Genomic DNA, 27,499 nt, shown 5'->3' with positions numbered 1-27,499 from the left:
TGGAAAATGTAAAACAAATTCACGTATTTAAGTAAGTTTAAAAGGGATCTTTTACTTTTGTTTGGCGGTTTCAAAGAATTTTTCTTTCTGACGATTTTTATTCTTATACGTATTTATTCTTACATGAATAATATCTCTGTGAAAGGATTGTTTGAAATTCCTAGAAATATTAATAGAGCTACGAATTCGAATACGTGATCGTGCCAATACGTCCGAGTGCCTTGGCGATACCTATAGATATTATCCAGTTCTACTACTTTAATTAAAAGATGTTTATAGTCTACTCTTAAGGTTTAAAAACTTTTAAGGAAATCTGTTTTCTATATCTATATAGTCTCGAATAGAAAACATTAGTGAACTGTGCTTTTACGTGTCACGTAGTAATTTGGCATATTTCAAAATTTTTCACTGAACAAGAAAGGAAAGATGAAAAAGATTTTACAGTCGATAATATTTGATAGGACACAAAAGAATTTCGGCTTGAAAATTGAATCGAAGAAATAGATGTGACTTTTCACTTTTGTTGAAATAAAATTTATAACAAAGGCTGCTCTTTTATTCAAATTTCTCCGGCCATTCGATCAAAGTACATTTCGTGCTTTGCATCAAAATTATTATACGGGGGATCGAAGTCTGATTTTAATCAAACGTATTTTGATTAACTTGGCAAGGTTACTGCAATGACCCAGAGAAAAGAGTGAAGATAAAAGATTCACTTAGAGTCGTCGGCGGGGTTTATTAGCATCGTACACGGTGGTGGTGGTCATCGAAAGCGCCGCTTATAAGAGATCGCGGAAAGGCAAGCAGATCAGTTTAGCGTTGTAAGCGAAAAGCTATTTGATCGTGTATTCGTACATATACATATAGGTGGGTGTTGAAGGGAGGAAGAACTAAAGTGGTAAAGATACGTCGAATTTTAATCGGAATTGGCCGACAAATGGATTAAGAAAATCGGAATTCGGCCATTTAATAAGATCCTACACAATTTTTCTTCATGCCTGTGATATTGTTATACAATATGCTTTATTAATTGAAGGACTCAAGATTTCAGTGTTTCAACATAGAAACCGAAAATTATAATCCTAATGACTAGCCATTACTTGTCGCGATTGCAAAAAATGAAGTATCATTATTCGGGATGATTCTCTACGTGCGAATTTTCTCGAGTTTTACGAGGATGAAAGAATGCCATTAATTTATTTACTTTATTTTAACATCTTGTATCTATCGTGCTAGAAATTGATATGAAATCTCGGATGTGAGGAAGATCGACCAGTTGTTATTTTAATTATTTAATGGTTCATAGAATTAGTCATTATTTTTTATTTGAGATCTCGGATCTATTTCTAGCGTCATAGAATTTATCACGTAAGAATTTATAATAGACTAAATATGGCGTTCTCTCATCCCCAAAACTCGTCATGGAAATAAGATTTAGACAGACATATCTATATCTAAACATACTTAGATATCTAACATTTTTAGATATAGATATTTTTCTTGATTTTCTTGATGTCAGTTAAAGGGAATTCCCGGTCAAGAAGATAATAAGATTTATTTAGTCCGGCTGGATCTCCATTAAAGGATTAACTTTAATTAATTATTTCGGTTCCGTTTCCGATTTTCTTCTTTTCCGCAAAGTTTTGCATTTAGCGGTCGTTGATAAATAAGTCATTAGATAAATTATAATCTAACAGTCCATTCCTTTTAGGAATCATGTCAGCAGCCGAACCGGAAATGATAGCTGGATCCGTTGCATCTGCAACGTCTACCGGCTTGTCGGCATCTACCGTTTTCCTGGCCCTTCTTGTACCCGCTTTGGTTCTTTATTACATCTACTTCAGGATTTCACGTCGTCACATGATCGAATTGGCAGAACAAATACCGGGTCCAGACGGTCTGCCGTTGATTGGAAACGCATTAATGTTTTTAGGAAATTCGGATAGTAAGACAATAATTATATAATATAATATAACAATATTAATAATATTAAATATAAATACAAATATATAATAAAAATACGTATGACGTTTTAATTAGGCTATTTAATTCAATATTCTAATTTTAATATTCTAATTCAATATTCAATATTCAATTCTCATCGTATCAAGAAACAAAATAATTACTACATCATAACAAAATCATTAAATTATTAAAAAAAATCTCTCGTGAGCTTGTCATAATAATTTAAAAAAAAAAGAAGGGTCTTACGAATAAAATTATTACCTTCGACTTTGTTGAGAAATCACGAACGCTTCAGATCGCCAATTAACGTTATTCCAATGTTCGCCACAACTTTGAGATTTAGCTAATTTGACGATTACATCATATTTTCTATATTACCTATCATCACGCTCCGATTAAATAACCGAGCTCGTTTACGTAACTTCCCATCGACTGATCACACGCACCCCCGTGTTTCTTTTGCAGCCATATTTCGTACTTTGTACAGAAAGTCCTTCGAGTTCGATCAGATCATCAAGATTTGGCTCGGACCGAAGCTGCTGGTTTTCCTGATGGATCCGCGCGACGTCGAGGTCATCCTGTCCAGCCACGTCTACATCGACAAATCCACCGAGTATCGATTCTTTCAACCCTGGCTCGGAAACGGTCTTCTCATTTCTACCGGTAATGTATTAGCAATTTTACTATCGGTTCAACGCTCGTATCAAAGCTCATCGTCCGCGCAACGAATTAAATTTCCGCCTGCATGCATACAGATAAGCTACTATGATTGAGCTATTAAGCGTGCGATGCAATTAACTGAAAGCAATACACCGTTCAATTTCTCCATTAAACGTGTATTACACCTTCCGTAGTCTTTCATTACGAGCGCTATGTACACGAGGAAGGAACGATTTTGCCGAGGTGTTTAAAAGTTAAAAGACCAGATCTGAAAATAATTTTGTTGCTCAAAATTATTATGTAAGTTTAAGCGTGATGATATACACTGCAACAATTTCTTCCAGCATCAAATTAAACGTCTCATTTAAGCGTCCTATTTAATTACTATTGAACTACTTTTTAATGCTTTGCTTTTTTTAAATTTACTATTTAATTACTTACATGATCCAACAAAATTATTTTTTTCAAATGTTAGATACTTGAAATATTTAGATACTTCAATAAAACTGTCTTTTTCTGTATAATTTTATAAGCTAAAAGCCATGTTTCATTCGTATTCATATGTATATGTTGTCTTTAACATGAAAATACGTGATATCTTTACATTTTCGTCATATTGTGATTGTGTTGATTGACAGTTGATATATATTTTTTATTTAATTATATTCGATTATTTATTTAATCAATATGATAATTCAAATACTATTTTAAAGTCTAAAATAATCGCACTACGGACAATGTCGTATGTTAAATAATTTTGTTTATAAATATTCTTACAATAATAAAAAAGAAAACAATAATAATAAAAGGATCACAGAGAAACATGCATAAAAAAACATGCAAAGTCAATTCAAAGTCATAAATATCCAGTATCTTACTAACATTCTTCTGAAAAACTTCTTCTCGTAATATAATTGCAACATAAAACGCAATAGTTGATAAATGTTTTTTTCTGTCAATCGCATAAGAAAAACAAATCGTAAGCAACAACAAATTCCATTTTTTCCAACGCATTTTTTCTTAATTGTTTTGTTTGCTTAAATTTACATTTGAAAAACAGCATCTCGTAATGCCGCTTTATTAATTAAAAAAAAGATTTTGCGTGATTATAAAAAATATATATAAAAAATTATAAAATATACGATAAGATATATAAATCATACAGTCGATATACATAATCGACGACATAAATAAATTAGAATATAAATTAGAATTAGAATGTATAAATTAGAATTAGAATGTAAATAAAAATTAGATAATATAAATAAAATTTCATATAATTCCGTTTAAAGTGTTCAAAGTTCAAGTAACTCCTCCAGTACTTGAAACTTATCTCAGGCTTAAACATAAATCGTATATTCGCAATCAATTAAATCAAGCGTCTCTCTCTCTCTTTCCTCATTCGTTTATTACTCCTTTTTTATGGAGGTTTTCTCGGTCCTGTTGAACGGTATCGTTGTCGGTGTCATTGAACATGGCATGTGAATCAACGATGGCATGTTTTAAATGAGATAAAAAAATTTGCAAAAGCTCGATGTCACGTCATTCGTATATACATTCGAAGCGAGTTCTGTATACGCCGGGTGTGAATCAACAAACGGAGCGAGATGCAATGCATGGCTGACGTCGACTTTTATCGCGACTTTCTCGAGTAAGTTACTTTTTCTCGTCTACTAAACTCTCTCGATAGCCGCGTTACGTTAATGCACACGTAACGACACGTGTTACCACCTCGGTTAATTCGTGCGCCTCGTCGTCGTCATCGTCGTCGTCGCCGCGTCGCGGCATCCATTGGCAAAGGCGTCAGCGCGATTTCTTATCTCCTTCCTATTCTCTTCTTTTTTTCCCTCTTCGCGCAAGTTTGCTTTACGGTAACGCTTGTATAACGGTTTGTATAACGATCACATAATTCCACTACGAACGTATGGGTTAATTGCAATTGCCGCCGAGTTTTCTGGATTCGGTGAAATGAAACAGCGAAAGATTGGTTCGATCAACAAAAAAGTATCTCATTCGAATTACAAACTGATATCTGCTGTGGCGTGAATAATTTAGAAAAAGGAGATAATAAATTACGCGATTAATAAAATTTTTGCTAAATTTGATATTTAAAAAAATGGAATTTAATGTACAATTTTGAAAACTGCGGCATATCCTACGTTAAAATGATAATTATGTCATAAATCAATACATTCAATACAAGGTGATGAATCAGTGAATTATTGTTTTCGGCATACATGAAATTTCAGATAACATTTGAATGATAAGTTTAGGTAAATCGTGACTTTAAGATCAACAGATCCGTTTCATTGCGAACTTTTACGTAACAGCAAAACGATCACCGCGATAGTGACACGGTAACACGGAAATTCCGATGTATTACGTGAAAAGGCAAGTAAACACGACTTGCTGGTTAGATTGCCGGTTTTCTTGCTCCAGTCTTTCTTGATCTTTAAATTAAAGAATCAAATGTGGCCAGGCACCGACTGTTTTTTCCCCACTGTTCTCCCTTTTTCTCTTCGAAACCCCGAGGATATTCGGGAGAGATTCCGATGGAAATATCCCTCGACTGGAGGATGTCGTGAAAAATAGAGGCGTCGAGGAACGTCGACGCCTATGTCGGTCTTGAATGATAGTAGTTGTATATTTAGGGAGAGCGGACAAAAGAGTGGCCGAGAGGGGAGAGAAAGAGAGAGTGAAATGCAATCGGTCCACGGGTAACGCGCGAGGCTTGGAACAGGAAGGAAATTTGCACGCGCGGTGCTTTCTCTCTCCCGACTGCGTTTTCCCTTGTCCCCGCGCCCCGCGCACGTGTGCGCATCTCTCTCTTTTTCCAGATAGATTGTTGCACAATTATCGCGGCAATCTCCGTCTCTTTTCCCCGTCTTTTCCCCGTGCACCGCGACGCGCGTTATCCCGCTCTTTCTCTCGCTCCCCGGCTCTTTCTCCGCTCATTCTTCTTCCTACTTCCGCGTGTTAGAAAGTGTTCCCCCACGAAGGCATTAGGCATTGGGAGTGGAGCGGACAAGTGGACTGATTAGAATTCGCGAAGAGGGATTTTCAACTCTCTTAAAGTCGAATTTAATCGTCTACAGTCGAATTTTTTTTTTTTTTTTTCACGAAGAGAACACACCTTTGCTGGCAAATCAATAGAAAAAATTTGATACACATCTGAAAATAATTTTCAAAATTATGGGCCATTATCGTAGGAATAGAATTTTGCGTAAGATTGGTTTAACAGAAAACTCGGCCGTTAACGCGAGATTGATTCTGTATCTCATGGTATTTATATTCTACTATTATTTCTTTCCTGTTAGATTCTATGTAGACTGTTTATATTTGTATTTGTATTGAGAAACTCATTGAACCTGCTTATTTGTCGAACGGGTTGCGATGTGATTAGCGGCTAAGATATCAAATTGGGGTAGGCGAGATTGGTTTCTGGCTGATCAGTTTTGACAATAAACAGAAGAAAAATTCAAAAAGATACATATAAGAGAAAGGTTTATCGCGCTAGCTTTCACGATACTACTTGTACATTTTTGTGGTTAATACCTAAATTGAATTGATATAAAGAAAAAAAATTCATCTTTTCTCTTGTTTTTGAATAAATTTCTTACATTATTATGTACAATGTTCAAATCGGTTGCTAGATCAAAAATTTTCGCGTTTAAAAAATTACACCACCCTGACGGTTTCAAAAAATCGAATTCTTTTTTTTTTGCATTTCTTTAAAGTTTCAAATAGAATATTGTGTTAAAACGATATATCGAAATTCCTGAAATACCTGACAAAGTTATAACAATCGATAGTAGATCGAGTTCAATCAAGTAGATGGATTTCAACGATCGGAACGGGAGAGATTCTTTCATGATAATTCTTTACTTGTTCATTCGAAAAAAATAGTTTTAGAGATCTACTCTATTATATATTTTAGAAATGAAAAAAAAAAGTAAATACATATACAAATTAGAATGATGTGCCATACTCATAATATTGTCATATCATAGAATTGTGACACATACAGTCGAAAGAATAAGATCTTGAGCGCTTATTTTAATTTAATTGAATTTATTTAATTAAATAAATTTAATAAATTCAATAAATCAATGTTTTTATATAAAAAATATGAAGTTAAAAGTTATATTAATAACCTGTAAAAAAATCTAATTTTTTCACTTATTATTCACTTATGAAAAAAACTTTCTTAAACTTTATTTTTTAGTAAGATCAGGTATACTTTGTTAAACGTGTTATATAATAATTTTGATGATCTAACAAAATTATTTTCAAATCTGTATCTGGCAAATTTTTAGATTTGATACACTGAAGAAAAAAATGCTGTTGAATCAATAGCATAATCTAATTGGAAATAATTTTGTTAATTCAATGACATTATTAATGAAACAGTATATTATATGCTCTTGTTTTAATAATCAAGATTTTCGTTTCATTAATAATGTCATTGAATTAACAAAATTATTTCCAATTAGACTAAGGCTGTTGATTCAACAGTATTTTTTTCTCAGTGTAGTAAAAGTGTTCCCGTGTTCTTCTCGTTATTTAAGAAAACAAGATTATATAATTAAATGAAATTGCGATTAAATTATTTAGATCTAACAAATATAGATATTTGAATATTAATTATGGCGTTAATTTTTTTTCTTTCGTATTATTGGATTTTCTTCGACTCGCTTTTATTTCTTCCGCTTGCTTAAATCATAATTCCGCGATCATGAATTTGCCGATTAGGCTCCAGGCAATTTCCTTCAGATTTAATCGCGAGAAATCGGAAATATCTTTTTTGTGCGGAAAAAACAGTTTTATTGAAGTATTTAAAAATTTGATCAGATCTGAAAATAATTTTATCGAACATTAAATTATGTAAGATATTTAATTATGTAAAAATTATATAGGATGTTTTAAATTTGCTATTGGAATCTGTAATCTTTAGATACTTCAGCAAAATTGTTCTTTCTTAAAAATCGTGTTTCTTCAAAAGACAGATTGATGATGAACAGCTCATTGCATTCGTAGGTCCGAAATGGCGTGCCCATCGCAAATTGATCGCACCGACGTTCCATTTGAATGTATTAAAGAGCTTTATCGATCTCTTCAATGCCAATTCGCGCGCTGTAGTAGAGCGAATGCGTAAAGAAGGCGATAAGGAGTTCGATTGCCATGATTATATGTCCGAATGCACCGTCGAGATCCTTCTCGAGACCGCCATGGGTGTCTCCAAGAACACGCAAGACCGAAGCGGCTTCGAATATGCCATGGCTGTTATGAAGCAAGTATCCACATCAAATTAAGGAAAGAAAAAAACATCAGGAATTCTTTTGTAACAATGCATCCCGCAATGTATCGCAAATTTTCTGATATGTAGATCTAATTTTTTTCTCAACAAACATGTCTTTTTATAAAATCATGGAATCTTTTGTTTTATCATCAGAATCATATGTTTAATTTTTTTTTAAATTAAACAAAATATTTTTTGATTTTTGAATCCTTTTTTCTTAAGATTACCGATAAACTTTCATGTTGTAATTTTTTTTATACAGTGTATCTTTTGCAAATACTCAAATATGATGTATCATTGTTTTCTAATTATCTTCTAGGATGTGCGACATCCTTCATCTGCGTCACACGAAAGTCTGGCTCAGACCCGACTGGCTGTTCAATCTCACGAAATATGGAAAGGATCAAATCCGCTTGTTGGAAATCATCCACGGGCTCACAAAGAAAGTCATAGCGCGTAAGAAGCAAGAGTACAAGAGCGGCAAGCGCAATGTCATCGATGCCTCCGCGCAAAATGGCAACGCGAAAACGAACGGCAAAGTAACAATAATTACAATATTTTCGAAGAGCCAAGGAGCTAAATATTGCATTACAACATGATATTCTTCTTAGAACACCTCTGTGGAGGGACTTTCCTTCGGACAGGCGGCCGGTCTGAAAGATGATCTCGATGTGGACGACAATGACGTTGGCGAGAAGAAGAGACAAGCTTTCCTCGATCTCTTGATGGAAGCCGGTCAGAACGGCTCTATTTTAACAGATGACGAAGTCAAAGAACAGGTCGACACCATCATGTTTGAGGTGAGTGTCATGCGGATGCAATCATGAACTTCAAGGGAATCGATTAACGAACCATTCGTTCTGCTATTCGCAGGGACACGACACGACCGCGGCTGCGTCCAGTTTCTTCCTGTCGATAATGGGCTGTCATCCGGACATTCAGGAAAAAGTTATCCAGGAACTCGACGAAATCTTTGGCGACAGTGATAGACCAGTGAATTTCCAAGACACGCTGGAGATGAAATATCTCGAGCGATGCCTCATGGAGACTCTTCGTTTGTTCCCACCCGTGCCGATTATCGCGCGAAAAATCAACACCGACTTGAAACTCGGTTTGTTCTCTCGCAGTTATCTAATACAATTAAATATCTGTATGTAATCAAATTCGAAATCCCTTCCCTCTCTCTTATAAACTTGGAGAAATTGGCCACAAAAGATCATACGGAGAGTCGGAGATTATTTCGCGATATTTATTCCTTCCCCAAAGCATTTATTCCTTTCATCAAATATATTTATAAATATATAAACAAATTTATAAGTATTATATATTTTTTTTAATTTACCATTTATAAATATTACATTTATTGTGATGAATACAGTCGTAAAAAAGCAGCCATTATTGTTTCAGTATCGGGAGATTACACAATCCCAGCTGGGACTACGGTGGTAGTGACGACCTTCAAGATGCATCGACAGCCACACATCTATCCGAATCCGGAAGTTTTCAACCCCGATAATTTCCTGCCGGAAAAGACTGCCAACCGGCATTATTACGCTTTCGTGCCGTTCTCTGCTGGACCGCGTTCGTGTGTAGGCCGCAAATACGCTATGCTCAAATTGAAGATCATTCTGTCCACAATTTTAAGGAACTTTCGCATCAAGTCGGACATCAAGGAATCTGATTTCAGACTACAGGCTGATATTATCCTAAAGCGCGCGGAAGGCTTCAAGATCAGGTTGGAACCGAGAGAACGAGCGACCGCCACGGCCTAGAAAAGCGTCCCTCCGGTTTCGGACACATTTCGAGTAGTTGGATGGCATACAGAAATATTTCTTAAGATTTACTAAATTTTCTTTAATCCAGACAAATTTATTGTTTGGAATGATCCAATTAATTCATCGTATGAGTTAACAATTGTTTGACTTTTTAATAAATATTCTTACATAAAAGAAAACATCTTGTTGACTTAAATAACTTCATTATTAAATTCAAATAAAAAAATTTCATCATTTAATTTAACATACACACATATGCACGATGCGTTATGATTCCAATATATGTGCGCTAATAAAAATCTGATACGAAATCGTCTAAAACGTGAAACTAAAAAAAATGTCTAATAAAATTTTTAAATATAAAATGTTTTCATCATCCCAATTAACAATTGTATTATCAAAGCAATATTTAATTGACTTTCATCTTGGAGTCTCCTACTTAGGATTTCATTTGCTAGATGTAGTCCATTTCGGAGATTCAATTTGAGAAAACCATTTCACTAGAAATGCTTGAAATACTCTCATAATAAACTACATTTTTTAATTTTGTTTCACAGACTTAGAGGGACGGAGTCTAAATCGTTAAGAAGACAGTATGTGCAAGCATAAAACTTATTATAACTTGTTATAAATGTTCTATATCAACTGGACAGGAGCTAACTCGATCAGACGATATAAACTTTTCAGAATTTCTCCAAGTCACTGGCCGAAAAGATCCCAGATTTAAGTCTGTAATGTAGCGATGATACTTTCGTATGAATTACGTGTAACTTGAGTAAATTACGGTAAAAAGCCGTAAATGACACATGGAAAAAAAAATAGCTTAAATAAATAAACAAATAATTTCCGAATTTCCTTTGACCTATACTTCTTCATCTTGTGATATTGATTCTCTTGATAAATATCAAAGCGGGCAACTTGTTTGCAGGAATCGGCACGACTACGACATGAATAACGGAGAAACATTTCTTATTCATGCTATTCAGACGCAACGAAGTTTGGATTCACGAAGAAACTCACGTAGGAACACTGCTGTATTGGCGAATAATTTTTTTTTAAGTAAGATGTGGCTATATACGGATCGATTAGACTTGCTCTGATTAACTTGTAAGAGAATTAAAAATTATAAGATTATCGGGAGGAATCTTTACGAAAATAAAAATTATTCCTTGAATTCTATTCTATACATTTCCTTGAATTCTTACATCGTACAAAATATATCTAATTTTATGTACAGACATGATCAGCGATCTCATTTACGTGATATTTCTTTAAATTAGTTAACAATATAAAAGCGTGCTTGTTTTTTCTAGAAGAGGCCGGATATTGCGACTTCTCATTTAGAAAAATCGTTTTATCTATATGACGAGCTTAGTTTGTGTAATAACGCTGATAAAGCATGAGCTATCGCCGGAGTCTCGAAAGGTAAGCAAAATTGTAAAGTGCAACGCATTTAACATTTCTTCGTCTTTTTACTAAGTCGAGAAATCATCGACGAATATGTTCCATCTTGTACTCCAGTGCGGGACGGCCGATCTGACGGCAATAACCATGCTTTGCCAATGGAAAAATCGCAGAAGTGTTTTTTGAACTGAAAAAAAAGAGAAAAAGCTACACGCCAGTAGGGAGCAACATCCAGAAATTAAATCAAACCTTTAAAAAATTTTCCATCTTGTAATTCTTAAACATATTCTGACTATGTATATGTATTTCTCACATCTAAGAAATTTACATCATAAATGTCTACGACAAATGTGCTTCAGAAGATTATTGCTTCAGAAGATTCGGAGGAGCTTAGATTCGAAATTTTGAAGACATAATATTGCGGTCTATTCTTAGCGATACGAACATTATAAAATATTATTGAGATCCGACTCAATAGCTGATGCAATGTTTTGTATAAAGATATCTACACTAAATGTACCATCCTTTTTATAATAAATGGTACAATAATTACATCGTACTGATTTATCATTCTTTATTATTAAGCTAATTACACTAAGTGTAATTTGCCATTACAGTTGAAATCAAAATTCAATTACAAATTTTGGTTTTAACAATGTACATAATGATGTTGATAATTATCAAATACTTTTTTTTTACACTTCGTACAATGAGACAGAAAAGGATAATTTATTTCCATAAGGAATTGACAAAGCAAATAATATTTCTAGTAACTAAATTAATAGAAATTGTCTAAGAATGTAATAAAATTGTTATGTGTTTGTTATAAATTTTTGACAGCATAATATTAATTAACAATGTGTAACACATCATCGATACGCATCATTGTTCATCATATAATTAAATATTATGTAATGTGAAATACAGATTGCTAAAATATAGGAAAATTTAATAATTTTAAATCTTTGTATTATTATTATTATTAATATGTATAATTATATGTAATATTTTCCACACATGGAATTTCTTGAACTTATTATTACATTATGCACAAAATATTATTCCTAGAAAGACTATTTTATAATATATATACATATATATACAAATTTTTTTTTACGATATTCATGATGATATTATCGTTTGTATTGTTGTTTTACAGTCAGAATTTTTAAATACATTCTTATAAAAATTTTACATATATATATATATATATATATATACATACATAATTTTTTTATAAGATTATATTTAAAAATTCTAATTGTAAAACTGCAGTACAAATAATAACATATCATAAGAATTAAAAAAAAATTATTATTGAAATGTGTATTAGTTGATCATCCTAATATCAGCAAAAAATCCTAATATCAGCAATATCTATTTAATCAATTATACTGATAATCATCGCATTAGCTATTTTTACAGTTTGCCGTTAAAAATTTTTAGGACGTATCATCAATGTAAAATTTGCTCCTCAAAACCTTACTTTACAATCTTATACTAAAAGTCTTGGAATTAATTTATTATATTACTATTTATGATGAATTATCTTCTTGTACTGTAAATTTTTATAGAAAGTTGCTGTTGTATCATATAAGTATCATATAAACAAAACATTACATAGATCTCTGACAAATCATTGTGCAAATGCTTTCATATTATTGTATATATTTCTCTTGTATCTTAATATACATAATGTAATTATATATATACAATTACATTATATATACATATATATTATCACACTATAATGTTACAAATACAAATTTAATTTTATATTTGAATTTTACAATTAGTTGTAATTTTTTCAGTGATGCAAAAATTCTACAACATATTTCATAGCTTATTTGCTTTGTTACGTCAAAAAAACTGTGGGGTCAATGCTATCGTGATACCTATATTTAATTCTTAATATAAACGCTAATCTTAAACAATATAAATTAATATATAACCAAAATCTTTCAAACTGTTCAATCAAATTGCAGTTCTCTGATTTATAATGTATAAAGGAGAAAAATATAAACGCGAATTTACCTTAAAATATTCATTGAATAGCATTGTTGATGAACAAGTTTGCGATAAAATATACATCCGTGGATATCCAATAATTCACATTGGTTTTTTAATTCTTCCATGGTTGTAAATAGATACGCATTGCACGTATGGCGAAGTAAATTTTTTCACGTAAAAGTAAAATAGAATGTACAAAGTGATTGCCACAGGCACAATTAGTTTAACACAATGTCATTATCATCGTCTATTTCCATAACACTAATCGGATCCAAAGACGGCATATCAGCGCTCTTGCGTATCTCACGCGATATGTTTTCCAGTGTTTCCATTTCGACGTCGCTCAAGTTTTTCGTGCTATGACTTTCTTCCCGTTGCTGAACTTCGACTGCAGCGAGTTCAAATACTTCTTTCAATATTTCGTTTGCCGCATCCGCAGAATTATTGTCCAAGAGATAATTTGAGTTTTCCTGTAATTCGTGTCTGTTATTCATCGCATTATCCTCAACTAATTTCTCGAGCTCCTTTATTTCTTCCTCAAATTTCTTTTTTTCCTTAATATCATCTGTTGTAATTAATTTTTCCGTGATTTCTTCAGATTTTTCTCTATACTCATTGTTATCGTTTACTGGAACAATGTCATCATCTTCATTCACATCAATGATGTTACTATTTACTGGAACTATTGCAATGTCGTCATCTTTTTCTTCATGTTTGTCGTTACCATTTGAAAGATCTGATTGAATAATATCTTTCGTGCTATTAAGTTCGTCGATATCTTTCATCAATTCGACTTCCATACTTTCTTCTTCAGATCTACTTTGTTGTTTCTCTGATACTTCAATCTTGTCTTCAGACAGGATCAATAAGTCATCTAAAGTTTTATCACTTTCATGAGCGATTGTTTCGTCAACGATATCTGATAAAATATTTTGCGTGTTTTCCTCTGGCTCTTTTGCATCTTTTTCTAAAAACTCATCCGTTAAATCACATTGTATTAGTTCCTCTCTTCCATCCTTATCTTCTTCACAATTATTTTCTAAATTATTTTCGTAACTTTCGTTACGTCTATTATCATTATATCTATTATCATCATCATTATATCTATTATCAACCTTAGTTGTGTCCTGAGTTGATAAATTAACCATTTCACTCTCTTGCGTTGTCTCTTCGTGAGGATCCTTCTTATTATCCTCATTATTACATTCGCTAATAGACTTTTCTTTTTCTGGAGAACACACTATTTCTACATTTGATTCTTTCTCTACATCCATATTCATATCTTTTGCAGAATCATCAATAATTTCCTGGATATCCATATCTTTATTTTCGGATTTACTGTCTTTATTCCTCGATGTTTCATCTTTATCTTTTACCGCATCTTTTTTCTCTATATTATTATCCTCTGTATTTTTACCTCCATCTCCACTCTCCATCTCTACTGTTTCGTCCAAAACATTAAATTCTTCAAACTGTTCAGATTCTTTTGTTTTAGCATCGCCATCGTTTACAAATTCTTTTACGCATTCTTCCTTTAATGCGTCTGATTTGTTAACTATGCTAGCCTCTTCATTGCTTGTCTCTTTTATTTTTGCGTCTTCTTGATTGGATAAACTCAATAATTCTTCATCATCGGTATCATCCTCGATGTTGATAGCAACATCTTCCGGATCGTCAGTTTGTTTTTCGGCGGATACAATACTATCAGAAAATGATACCGTCTTTTTCGAGATCTTGCCGTCTTGCGAGTCGTTTTCCGTTTCCCGCTTTTCCATAACACTTGGAACAGTTAACTTTTCTAGCTTTAACGCAGCTTGCTTGAAGTGTGTCAGTTTATGTTTTGCACTGGACAATTTATTGTCAAATTTTTTGTTACACTTGTTGCAACTATATTTTGTCGTACCTTCTGATTGCGATACAGATTTCGGGCTTTTAAATTTCGTCGAAACTGTCATCTCTGTACTGGATATAGAAGATGATCTCGTTCTTCCGCGAGTGCTTTTATCACCTTCTTTTTGCGTAGACCCAGTCGATGAACTCGTTGTACTTCTTATCTTACTTTTTAAATTAACATTATTTTCGTAGAATGACTCTTCACTAGAGTCTGCATCCGGGGTCTCTCCTTCAAGAGTGATTTTCTGTTTTTTCCTACTCGATTTTTCCACACCGTCATTTGATTTACTTTCACGTGTCTCTTTTTGCTCTAGAAAATTATCGGAATCCGAGCTTGGATCATTGAGTATTCTTTTACGCGATTGCTTTTTCATTGATTGGATACTAGATTGCTGTTCTGCATCAGAGAATGAAGCTTTTGCCGTTTTTTCTTCGTTTACGCGCGTTTTACTCAACCTCGTCGTTTTCGTCGGTGTGCTTTCAATGTCATCCTTTGAGCGGTTTCCTACATTGAATCGCCGTTTCCTTCCTCGTCGCGCTTTACCGTTAACAGCATGATTCCTCATTTTAGACGAGACACTCGCAGGACTGCTTTCAGATTTTATTTCCTCCTGTGAATTGTCGCTCGATGTAACATGAGATACATCATCTTTCTCTTTCTCCGTTTCCTTCTCCTTTTTACATAATTCTTGATTCAGAACATCCGTCAAAAAGACCGTGCACAATTTTATTCCTGCAAATTGCGTCTGACGAGACCGTCGCTGAGTCTTGATACCTGGATCCATCGTTATCCAACAATTCTTACATACTGTTAAACCCGTGTGATGAAATCTGTACATATCAACATCGTTTGCAACCGTATTATGACACTCGTCACAACTCCTGACTTTTGACTTAGCATTGCCTCCCAATTTTCTTGGTCTACCCCGTTGTTTGCCACGAGTATGTTGATTGCCACGAAAACGTCGTTTGCTATGCGCCATGTTCTCGTCACTGTCACTATCGGAATTTACTAAACCATAAACTGTAATATCTGGAAATGTGGTAATGGTCGTTTTGCGATTTACAACATCTGTGTGTATCTGTAATAAAAAAAATGTAACTATAACATAAACATAAAAAAAAATCAGCATAAAAACATAAGAAACCATATGTATAACTTGATATTTTTTGTTACAATAATTTTCTATTACCTTTGGAAAATTTAAATAATTTATTTCTCCATTAATTAAAGCTTTTAAATTGGAAATTGATTCTTGAAACACTCTTTTTAGATCATACAAGACATCCAAATTATATCGACACGTCAAGCATATTAATTTCGAATTGCAGTTATTCTTGTTGATCTGTAAAAAAAGATGGAACAACTCAAATACAAGCAATCACAGTTACATTTGCCTATAATAAAGAAGCTAGACAGGTTCAAACTTACATCATCATTGAAAATACTGCGGATCTTCCGTAAAGGACTAAATATCACGTTATTGTCCTTGGTAATATCAAAGATACGGTCACTTTCCACTAATTCGTAGCACAGAAAGCAGCATGACATTGACGCTGTGGCTTTCGATCCTGTTGTCTCGTGTGACTTCCTATACTTTTTTACAAATTTAGTGCACTGATCCAATTCATATGCACACTTGTAACATATCTTGTTTGATAGCTCGATGCTCTCATTAACCTGAAATGAGAGAAAACCACATAGAGTCAAAATTATAATAACTTTATTACAATAAAATAATTTATCTATTTTCATAGTTGAAGTTAAAAGTGAGATAGAAAGTTTTAGTACAGCCTAGTGCAGAAACAGAAAACAAAATATAATTATATAATAAAAACGAGGACAAACAAAATTAAGAAAAGAATTTCAAGTAAACGTGTCAATAACTTTCTAGAAATGAAAACGCTCTCACCCAAAAATAAAACAATTTTTGAAAGATATCATTTATGAAACTTTCCGATCTTTATTCTTAACCTGATCATCTTTCTACTTAAAAGCTCAAAGGCGGTTTTTCATTAAATACGTTCACAATTGCGCATACGCAACTTTGGTTATTAAGTGAATAAAATGTGATGTATTCACTCGATATAAATCGGGCGAACACCGACAGGCAACAATACAGTCGTAGTAGACATTCGGCAGAGTTCGGACAGATTTCTCTTTTCCGAATTGAAGCGATATAAATATGCAGAAAGCGGAATTACGAGTCGCCACGAGAGATCAGGCCAAGTATAAGTATACTTCATCATTCATCGTGTATGTACACACACATACACACATACATACACCACACACACACACACACACACACACAAAATATATATAAACATATTGTATACATACGTACGAACGGCAAAATGTCGGTAAAACGAGAATAGCCATCGACTACCGAGATGGACACGTCGTTTCCCTCCTTTTTATCTTTTTCCGAAAAGGAAAGGAAAAAAATGTATTTATTCGTTCGATCGAACGGGACGAGAATCAAAATCGAACGCGCTGTCGCACGGCTTATTATCGCGCAACCAAGTTCGCATCACTCCTCGTGATATTCTGGATTTCGGAACTATTTGTCACGGCGTAATAACGTCGTACCCGATCACCCCGTTGTCTCGTTGCCCCTGCACCTCCGCCGGTTTTCCATATCGCGCACGAATGTTGCGAATCGCGGGCACAGATGGCGCGGCGAGTACCACGCGTGGTCGCGCGGGGTGTCCCGCAATCGAGGTAAATTTGACGAAACAAATTGGCACAATTCGGATCACCCGAATTACCCCGAGATTTCGTACGTTTCCAAGTCACGGCGATCGCGTCCGTCGTCGATGACGATCCGAGTGGAGCAGAACGACCCTAACCTATAAGCTATAGGCGCGACTTTAACCTGAGTGGCAATTAAATGACCCGATGGGAATCTCCGGGTTCGAATTATCGCAAACGTCACGCGGATTTATGTGGACTCGCACCTCGTGACGTAGCTTGAGCGAGCGACCTTCGTTCTTCCGTCGAAAACGCCATGAAATCTCATCTCTGCGAAAAGTGTGGAAACACCCTATAGCACCGTTCTCTTTCTACCTCTACTTGTTTTCTTTTTACGATCTCTAATGGAATTTTTCCTTTTTTCTCTCGTTCGTTTACTTGCATCGCTAATGATGCAGAATGAGGACCGTTGAGGATTCGATGCACGTCGACGATCCGCGAGGACGCGCGTTTTTCCCGCGTGATACCCGTCGGGGAACCCACATGACGTGAGACGCTTACCTTGTGAGAAAAGCACGTCTTGACCTGGTCGCCGAACGTGTCCCGGTTATCCGGCGTGACGTCGAGGAAAACACCCTCGTTGCTCGCACACACGAAACAGTATTGGTCGGGCATAGTGGTGACGTAATCAAGGCAGCATTACCTCCTGGAGACGGGTCGCCGGGTCGAGGAGAGACGAGACGCGTGACGCGAGATCGCACGAGGGATTTCCACGCGCGCCGATCGACAGCAATTGTTTCTGCTTCGCACGGCAGGACGGCGCTCTCCCGCAGAGAATTGGCGGTAATCCGAGCTATCCGCGTGGAATATGGCGGATCGACGCTGCGAGACATCGAATCGCGGAATCGAGAGTGCAGCACTCCGAGACTCGCTCGCTCGTTTCCACTCATCATTTCTATTTCCGTTTCTCCCGCGAATCCCGCGAATCCCGCGAATCCCGCGACGACATCGCTCTCCCTCGGAATTCACCTACTGGAATCGGTCGTCCTGAAGCGATTCGATTCCGCGGGATTCGAGGAATCCGGGAATCGAATCCTGATTACAGCACGCTGCATTCCGCGATATGTGGCGATGGCGCGATTATCTTTGAGAGTTTGAACTCTCGGGTTTTGAATGACATCGCCGTTAAGCGAAACGTGATGCTGCGCTTTGTAACGTAAATCCGATAGAAGCGATGTAAAAACGGGAACGAATATTTTTTTTTTTTATTTTAATAACGTAAAACAGTGATCGTACAAAGATATCTCGGACATTAATTACAGACGATTTTGTATTGATTTTACGATCGCGTTTATGCATAGACGTGGAATTTATGACATCGGTGATTTCATTTGTCATTGAGCCTATCGCATTATCATGCATTATTCAATTGATTAATTTTCACATTGTTTTGTAGCTAAAGTCCACTTTTAGACGAGCTGTAACTCGCATCAGATTTCAAAATAGAGTTCTATTTATATTTTTATATTTTGATATATATGTATGTGTGTGTGTTAATATATTTATAGTATTTAAATAAAATTATATTTATAAGAAAGAATATATATAAATAATTATATATATATATATATATATATATATATATATATAATTTATATGTATATATATATATATATATATATATATATAATTTTTTTTTTAATTATATTTATATATAATTAGTAATATATATTATTTATATATATTTTTTAATTAAATATATGTAATATATTATGGTGTCTTTTATGTATTACACGGCAAATAAAATTGGAAATAGAATTCCGTCCTGAATTACGATACGAGTTATACAAACCGTTTGAAATGGACTTGAATCTCATCCTGGTGATAATCATTTAAAACACCGTGCACATCTCACGACGAAAGCCTGAGTACTAATCGTCCTTGGCATTTTCGCCATTCAACTAGACACTTTTCGGATTTCCTTTTGTGCAGTCTGACTCGCAATCGACAAGTCCTCTATCCGATTCTTCGGCCCGCCAAACAGAGGCCTAAGAACTTCGAACGCCGAGGTGAATATATTCCTACAACGTAAAACACAAAATCATCGGAAAAGGTAATTAATTATTATGTTATACGAGAGTGGCTCCGTCTCGCTGGAGCCTCGACAGCCGGGCCATCACCTGACGCTGTCCTTCATGTTCTCGTAGATCTGACCGGGCGGCAGCTTCACGGAGGGTATCTTCTCCTCGACGAAGTCCAGACTAGCACACATCGCACTGTCGACGGCCTTGAGCGGCGTTTCCAGGATGCCGGCCACTTTGTCGGTGACGGGACTTGCGAAGTCTAAGCTCGTATGCATCCCGTTCTCCACGTAACCTAATATCGTCGCGACCGACTCGTGGGAGCCCCGCACGGCCGTGTACGCACCGCAGAACGCCGATGTCACCGTGGCGAACAGCGGCAGACCCAGCAGACGACGCGTGCACTCCATGCCGCGCGCGTCCGCGTCGCCGGCGTTCGCGGCCGCGTCATTTACCGGCGCGATGGGGTCGTGCGTGCCGCACATGATGCTCGATTGCTATGGGGGCAAAACGACGTTCGCATAATATCATGTTATGCAATGCGAATCTCGCCCGCCGCAAATAAATAGAATTGAATCTTAGACGATGTACGATTCGCAGCAAATTTCAAAAGATTTAATATACAATTTTACTCATATATATATATATATATAGATTTGAAAAACATTTGAATTTGAATTGGTCCAGTAAGAATGGAAATAATTAATGTAATCCAATTGACCAATTCCAATTCAAATGTTTTTCATATTACGTGTAAAATAAATAGAATTTTTTAGACACACAAGAATGTGATTGTGAAATTACAAACATACTTCTCTACCCTGAATTCCGACACGGATTACAATTAAAAAAAGTCTAAACATTTTATTTAATATTTAAAACGGAAGAATGCGGAATGATATACTCTACGATGTAAATAAGAATTTCTTTCTCATACAAGTGCTCGATAAAGCATGTGTATATGTATAAATAATTGTATAATTTATTGTCTTTAATATTTTTCTATTATAAAGTAACAAAAAATTCTATCCATGTTAACAAAATAATCCGAATACTGTTTAATAAGTGTTGATTAAATTAATAAAAATTTGACTAAATGATTTAAATATTACGCACAAATCAGAACGGAAATAGCCATGACAACCGATCTCGCGGTTCTCGCAATCGGTTTAAACATCGGACTTTAATACACATCACGTATCATATAAAATTATCCGAGACTATATAACATTATAGTATTCGAATATTGTAAACGCTAAAGTTATGTCACTGCGCATAATTTCCGTGACGTCAATGCAGAAATTGTCATAACAACCGTGGTCAGAGATCACAACTTTCATCTGACGATCGCAGACTCTGTTACATTCATGATGTCCGTGATGTTGTGGTAAATCGCTGCGAAAAATTCTTTATTAGCGGAAATTTTTCGCAACGTTAAGTTCGAATAAAGCGTCGAAATAATTTCGAGTGAATGAAATCCGGCTACGAATCTACGAGTCAATAACAGAGAGTGGCAATTGTCGAATACACTATTGTCATACGGTGATTGCGACCGATCCAATAGCGTTGTTAGCATTATTATACATCGTTATCATTATATATTTATATACGCACACGATATGCGATGCGCACAATAGCCGAGAGTGTCTCGCTGATCTCGCGCGATGTTTCGGAATCCGCCATCGTTCCGGCCGGACACCCCGAGCTCGACGCGACTCGCGACGACGAAGGACGATACGGCCGACAGGGGTCGAGATTTGCGCGTTGTCTGCGATTTCTATATCTATATTTAGCTCGTTGGTACCGGCGACACAGAGTCTCTCGTCATTCTCGGATACTGTGTGTCGCGTCGATCGGGGCTGCGATCCTTCATGCGCCCTCGATGCTTCTCATCGACCGCACCACGTCGACGTTCGTGGTGGAAATACACGCGCGAAATACGAAGCGTAAGGGCTAAAATCAAACGAAGAACGTGAACGAACGAGCTTTGGCGAATGTGCTTGAATCTGGATTCGTCTTTCGCTGTTACACGACGAAATCAGTACAAAATGACGATCGCGATTTGGATGATTTGATTTTCCTACTCCAGTGAACTGTTTCGATCAATTGGTATATAATTTTGTATTTGCATACTTGTATTATTGTTGTCGCGCGAGCGATAGAGGCTATAAATAGTGTTGACAAGTTTTAGAAGATAGGTCTGCAATATAGCAAACGTTGAATGCACATACTAATTTGCATTCGGCGAAAGAAGCGCTCGAAATTAGTGTGATTCTTCCTCCAATTCGTTATTTGGAATTAAATAATATTAAACGCTGGACTCATAAACGACAATTTGCACGATTGGCTTCTTAGGCTGCGACGTCGTCGCGGATGCAGCGATATCGCGTAATACAGCCTCTACGGCTCCCTCCCAATCTTGGTCCTTCGTGACACCTCGGTCGATGGACACGGACCACCTCAGACGTGGCATGGATATGACCGTCAGTACTTTCCTGAAATTAACATTTTACTGTTAATTTTTTCAAGAGTCAAAAAGATTTTCTCGAAAATTATAAAAATATAATTTAATAACGTTCTATAATTAATTAAAAAAAAAGAAATTGATGAAGTCATATGTACCGTAGATCAGAATGTAGCGCAGACATGTCGCCGCCTGCTTGTTCGCCAAGTTTCCTCAGAGTCTCAGCTAACGGACCACTCAGTCTTTGCAGCCTCCTCCAGGACTGAGCGTATTGCCGTCTGACGAGTTCGATGATGGTACTAGTTAGCGCCAAGCCGACCAAGATGTACAAGGTACACAGTAACGTATACTTGGGCTTCTCTGAATGAGATCAAGACATTAATAAACAAGTTCCGTTTTTATTCGCAGTTATCTGCATTTATTATTGTTTATCATTGTTAATAGTATTACAACATATAGTATTAGAACACAAAATTTTGGAGAAACATTAAAAAATTGAAATTATATTGAAATTATACATTTTAAAAAATAATTAATTGAAAATAACGGCACATAGTTGGCAATACAAGCAATTATCTTGAATTTATATGTTTGAATTTAAAAAAAAAAAGTATTAGGTACCTAAATTTTGCCGAATAATATCGTTTATTACATTTTGTAATTAGTTATAAAATGTAATAGTTAGAAGTTAATTCATTTGAAATTAATTAAATTAAAAATTATTAACTTTTTAATTTTATTCATTAATTTGTAATCCTCCTTTGTGATTATAGGTCTTTACTTACTCGGGACGAGATCGCCGAAACCTATGGTAGTCATAGTCACGAAGCAGAAATAAAATCCATCAAAAAAGTCCCAATCATCCTCCCACAGCATAAACATACCAGCACCGCAGGCGAGATATAAAAAGAGTAACACGATGGCCGCACAAGCACCTGTAAGAGGATTATTAGATTGAAGATTTTAACTAAATCTACGAATTAAATTTACCGAGCGAGCGTCGACCAGTCGGATTCGTCGGGATACATGAGAGCTTTGCGCAAAATGGAAGTTTCGACTTCAAGATCAATCCGATGTGCACCACCGCGCTTGCAAATAATTTTCCCCAATCAGCGATTACTATCAGAGTAAGAGGTATGCCGATAAAGGCAAAGAAGATGCAGAAGATTCTTCCCCAATTTGTTGACGGTACAACATTGCCATATCCTAATGAATACAAATCATCATAGAGTAAATTAAAAGACTGTATAACAAAAAATAGTCAAAATTTAATTTTGAGGATAGCAAAATTTCAAACAATTTTATTGTATAGGATAATCTCTTTTAAGAAAGATAAACTAATTTTTTATATTATATTATTGATATATAAAAATTTTTTACTTATATATAAAAAAAATTCTCTTATTAATAATAGGGATACCAATCGTTGTGAGGACGGTGCTGGCGAAGAAAACCGCTTGGAGAACGCTCCATCTCTCCGTCACGATGGGTGGCAATTCCGATTCGAGACGATCATCCTGATTAATAGTATCCGCAACAAATCCGATCAAGAGGCCCGCTTCCGCTGCTTCCTGAACCGCTTCTTCATAAGTGCGTAATTTTACGCTCACCTGGAAGACGCCGAAGTACCATGAACGGAATGATGGAATGGGAAATATAATTTTGGCTACCGATTTCTCACCAAGGTACGCAAATTGAAGACGTCCGTGTTGTTGGAGATAGATTCCACGAAGTGATGTCGTTGCGTGCGTAATCTCGCGCGTAAACGCTCGAGCCGTCCGAGTTCCGCCGGAAGTTCGATCTGTCGAAAGACCTGTGGATGCACAGTGACGTTAATAAAACAAAATAATTTTATTGTATAAATCTTATATAGTACAGAAACATTTTAAAAATTTCTCAACAATGTGTTTTACTGATGAAATTGAAATATCTTAAAAAACAATGCGAAATATTTCTGTAACAGCTCTAAAATTATACCGTTATCTATTTATTTAATTGAGAATTTATTTTAAATGATATTTTTTTACAAGATTTTTAAGAAAAATTTCGATAAATGCCTATTATAGTAGGCGTCTATCGAAAAGTCAGGAATGACCACTACGGTATTTAATATGTTAAATTGAAGATATTAAAGGAGATGAATATATATTAAAGTATCGACGCCCTCTTTTATAGCAATATCGCATTAACGATCGAAGTCAATAATGAATTGATGAATTCTTTTATTCGTACAGATATATTGCTCGAATGCTATTTCAGACTAATGAGAATAACCCGCCGATATATGTATATTTATCGAGCAAATGTATATCCATCTGCTACTGTTTACTTGTTGACGTTGTTTGCTGACAATAGGTCATTAACACGTAATTCATGCAGGAAATTGATATTTGATTTATCAGATTACACATAAAATTCTGTAAACATTCTTTTTTTTTTCAAATAGTCTTGTAAGATTAAAATATGATTTTTTATTATATTGTCTATTGTCTATTATTATTATTATTATAAAGAAGTTCAAGGAATGCAGAAACGCATTTTTCGTTAGCTTCTTCATGAATGCGATTATTATTTATGGTCTAACTATTGAAATTAATTTTGCATTACATGAATTAAATTTCCATTACAATAAACATCCTGCGAGCTATTTTCCCACCGTGAGAAAATTGACGATTTCGAGTTCATTGAGGAGCGCCGTTTGAAAATAACGTATAAGCTATTTCCGCGACCTGTTTTATGGTGCACTTAAAAAATCATGACCATCGTGAATTTCAACGCATGGTATTTTTACCAGACTTCATTGAAAGCGTCAGTAGTAATATACTTCTTACGAAAGCCGCACGATTGGTCCGCCGCTAAAAATAAAGGTACGATTCGACGGGCTACAAGTCCGTTCGTTATTGTACAGAATGTAAATATTTATGGAACATCGAATACATTTAACTCTACGTTGGAAATCTCGATGTTTCCCAAATGAGAATTTGTGCGCGCACGGCGTGGATTCGAAATATCGTCGGCGTCCTGCATACACCTTCGCTTTCTTCACCGTTTCGTCGCGCGTCTTATATAACTCGTCGATTTTCCTTAAAAAAAAAAAAAAAATCGAAATTAAACAAAAATCGAATATTCATTACGTGCTCGCGATTGTAACTATCAAATGTGAAAAAAATTGGAAATGCAAAAAGCAGAAGAAAAACGAATTATTCACAATAATTCACAATAATTACTGTGATTCCACCACTTATTTCAAAGAAAATTTATCTCTATGTAGCATCTCTATGCATTGTATCTTGATGTAGATTAACTTTAATATGAATTTAACTTACTTTTGTCTTCTTTTTATTTCTGAGAATTAGGAAAAGATAAAAAGAAAATAAAATCCTTAAGATTAAAATTAATAGACATTGGTGGAAATGAACATCAGAGAATCCAGTCCACAATTTCGTGGCTGTCACTTTTACAAAAAAAATCTGTCGTTTACCTCTGAATCTCATCTAAATAAAATTCAGTTAGAAGAGACTAGACTGCAATCGTCTTGAAGATAAAGCGATTTTCATTCTTGAGACTCACCAATCCGCCGATCGCGGTGTACAGCATCAGGGTGATCAGTAAGCCCACGTGTCCAGCGATTGATTTGACCTTCCGCACCGTTTCTTTTTTTACGAATCGTTTCTCGCCCTCACCGTTCGTCGTCGTACTGAACTCGATGGGCGAATTATACTTATTGTCTTTCGTCATTTCGTACGTGTCCTGACTTTTTCACGAGAGACGTAGGCGCGCCGACCACTCGAAGAGGACTGATCGGCATATGCCTGATCCGCGATCTCTCCTCGAACAGAGAATCACTCTGCATCTCGAACTGCATACAACATCGAAATGCAATGGAAGTCGATGTAATAATAATACGCGAATGGTGCCAAAGAACACGATGTTCCGAAAAGAAGAATAAAAGGCAAGAGAAATGGAGAGAAACTGCAATAACGAATTTCTTGCAATTCCAAATCTTCAAAATTTGTTATGATACAATAAATTTTGTAACTTTATTTAAAAAGTATTTTACTTAATATAAATTGTATGTTTGATATTATTCTTAATTTTTCTTGTGATTATTCTCATATTTCATATTAATAATTAATAGCTATTAGTAACTCTTAATGATGGCTCTTCTTACATTACATCTTCTTACATTATCTTAATAAAATGTGCTACAAAGATTAGTATATTAATTAAACTTTTTCATTATATTTATTTATTATATCTATGTTATTCATATTATTTATTTATATCTTTACAAATAAAATTATGAAATTATCAGGAAGACATATATATATAACGTTTTTTTGAGATATTTACAATAGATGTAAATGATTGTGTAACTCGATTATCATGATGCGTTTTTAAAATAAGATTCAATCAATAAAAAGATCTATTAAAGATAAAAATTGTGTTGTACTTTGCAGTTTATCACATCGTCACATCGGCGCGACAAGTAATTTAATACAGTATAAGATTCACGAAACAATTGCGTTAATAATAATCGTTTATTAAAGTTTCAACAATATAAAAAACAAATAATTTATCGTAAAAAAAATATATGTGCCTATATATATTTTTTCACTAAGTCATCATTATTTTCACAAATTTTTGTGAATAAATGTGGTGTTAATGTGATATTAGCTTTTTTTGTAATAAAGAAATGTTACCTCTCTATTAAAGAAATCTTCCATCGATAGCTTGAATTAATTATGTCTTTAATTCTTTGTCATTTTCCAAAACATTGAGATGTAAAAGTCACTTTTTTAAATATAACTGATTAATAAATTATTTTTAATAATTTTTTAAATTGTTTTTATCAAACTACTTTAAAGATACGCCAAATATTACATATTGCAGTTATTACATACTTTTTTTATTAAAAAGTATCAATTAAGTATCAACATCAGACATTTTATGGATTATCAGTGTGTTTGCTCAGCAAATATACTGATAATCATTTATTTATCACATATTTATTTTACACAACATTTACAGCTTAATGACTAAATTTTTACAAATATTTTTTTTACATTTAGCATGCAAAATTTATAATGATTTTATAAATAATGAATTTAAGATCTTTTTTTATTCCTTTTTTCTTCAATGCTCAAGTATATATGTATTTTGTTCCAGTAGAAATATTAAAGAAAGTGTATATGAAAGAGATTTAATAAAAAGTGCAGATAGTATTGTTCTGGATTTAGCTTATAGTGTTTT

At 34.7% G+C, this 27,499-nt stretch overlaps 4 protein-coding genes and 1 long non-coding RNA gene across 14 annotated transcripts; 2 read left to right on the top strand and 3 right to left on the bottom strand.

Moving 5' to 3' along the window:
* Positions 1-744: 744 nt before the first annotated feature.
* Positions 745-9,878, top strand: Cyp4g15 (Cytochrome P450 4g15). The gene is made up of 8 exons (XM_011649550.3): positions 745-898; positions 1,712-1,945; positions 2,431-2,628; positions 7,663-7,915; positions 8,244-8,463; positions 8,536-8,724; positions 8,798-9,035; positions 9,332-9,878. Exons 2-8 carry the CDS (start codon positions 1,717-1,719, stop codon positions 9,694-9,696), a joined length of 1,692 nt encoding a protein of 563 aa, XP_011647852.2. The 5' UTR covers positions 745-898; positions 1,712-1,716; the 3' UTR covers positions 9,697-9,878.
* Positions 9,879-10,861: 983 nt separating this feature from the next.
* LOC105433995 (uncharacterized) lies at positions 10,862-18,396 on the bottom strand. Of its 5 annotated transcripts, XR_968565.3 has the most exons (5): positions 18,263-18,396; positions 16,439-16,687; positions 16,200-16,352; positions 13,138-16,088; positions 10,862-11,290 (listed from the first exon to the last, which is right to left on the bottom strand). XR_968565.3 is itself a non-coding variant. In XM_011649546.3 (4 exons), the coding sequence occupies exons 1-4, from the start codon at positions 18,374-18,376 to the stop codon at positions 13,332-13,334; spliced, it is 3,273 nt and encodes a 1,090-aa protein (XP_011647848.2). In that variant the 5' UTR covers positions 18,377-18,396; the 3' UTR covers positions 11,354-13,331. The 5 variants fall into 5 exon arrangements, 4 of the variants coding, with proteins under 4 accessions (XP_011647848.2, XP_088930980.1, XP_088930981.1 ...); XM_011649546.3 differs by lacking the exon at positions 10,862-11,290 and having other exon boundaries at positions 11,354-16,088; XM_089074854.1 differs by lacking the exons at positions 10,862-11,290; positions 18,263-18,396 and adding an exon at positions 17,351-17,489 and having other exon boundaries at positions 11,354-16,088.
* LOC105433996 (uncharacterized) lies at positions 17,608-24,723 on the top strand. Of its 4 annotated transcripts, none has more exons than XR_968568.3 (6): positions 17,608-17,731; positions 19,694-19,814; positions 19,909-22,265; positions 22,410-22,578; positions 23,020-23,434; positions 23,661-24,723. It is a non-coding gene; the product is annotated as an uncharacterized LOC105433996 (long non-coding RNA). The 4 variants fall into 4 exon arrangements; XR_016138788.1 differs by lacking the exon at positions 17,608-17,731 and adding an exon at positions 18,414-18,544; XR_016138786.1 differs by lacking the exon at positions 17,608-17,731 and having other exon boundaries at positions 19,909-21,891; positions 22,138-22,265.
* Positions 18,943-21,533, bottom strand: LOC105433997 (perilipin-1-like). The gene is made up of 3 exons (XM_011649548.3): positions 21,397-21,533; positions 19,882-20,279; positions 18,943-19,782 (listed from the first exon to the last, which is right to left on the bottom strand). The coding sequence occupies exons 1-3, from the start codon at positions 21,463-21,465 to the stop codon at positions 19,659-19,661; spliced, it is 591 nt and encodes a 196-aa protein (XP_011647850.2). The 5' UTR covers positions 21,466-21,533; the 3' UTR covers positions 18,943-19,658.
* On the bottom strand, positions 22,091-26,138 carry LOC105433998 (TWiK family of potassium channels protein 7). Of its 3 annotated transcripts, XM_089074858.1 has the most exons (8): positions 25,817-25,954; positions 25,184-25,329; positions 23,928-24,059; positions 23,667-23,856; positions 23,237-23,452; positions 23,032-23,181; positions 22,405-22,606; positions 22,091-22,277 (listed from the first exon to the last, which is right to left on the bottom strand). In XM_089074858.1, exons 2-8 carry the CDS (start codon positions 25,271-25,273, stop codon positions 22,091-22,093), a joined length of 1,167 nt encoding a protein of 388 aa, XP_088930984.1. In that variant the 5' UTR covers positions 25,274-25,329; positions 25,817-25,954. The 3 variants fall into 3 exon arrangements, with proteins under 3 accessions (XP_088930984.1, XP_011647851.3, XP_088930983.1); XM_011649549.3 differs by lacking the exon at positions 25,184-25,329 and having other exon boundaries at positions 25,817-26,138; XM_089074857.1 differs by lacking the exon at positions 25,817-25,954 and having other exon boundaries at positions 25,184-25,405.
* Positions 26,139-27,499: the final 1,361 nt, after the last annotated feature.

The sequence above is a fragment of the Pogonomyrmex barbatus genome, unplaced genomic scaffold (genome assembly GCF_055798465.1).
Source record: "Pogonomyrmex barbatus isolate J1 unplaced genomic scaffold, ASM5579846v1 scaffold18, whole genome shotgun sequence".
Classification (NCBI taxonomy): Eukaryota; Metazoa; Arthropoda; class Insecta; order Hymenoptera; family Formicidae; genus Pogonomyrmex; species Pogonomyrmex barbatus.
The sequence above is the reverse complement of the archived record's forward strand: the minus strand, read 5'-3'. Positions and strand labels throughout refer to the sequence as shown.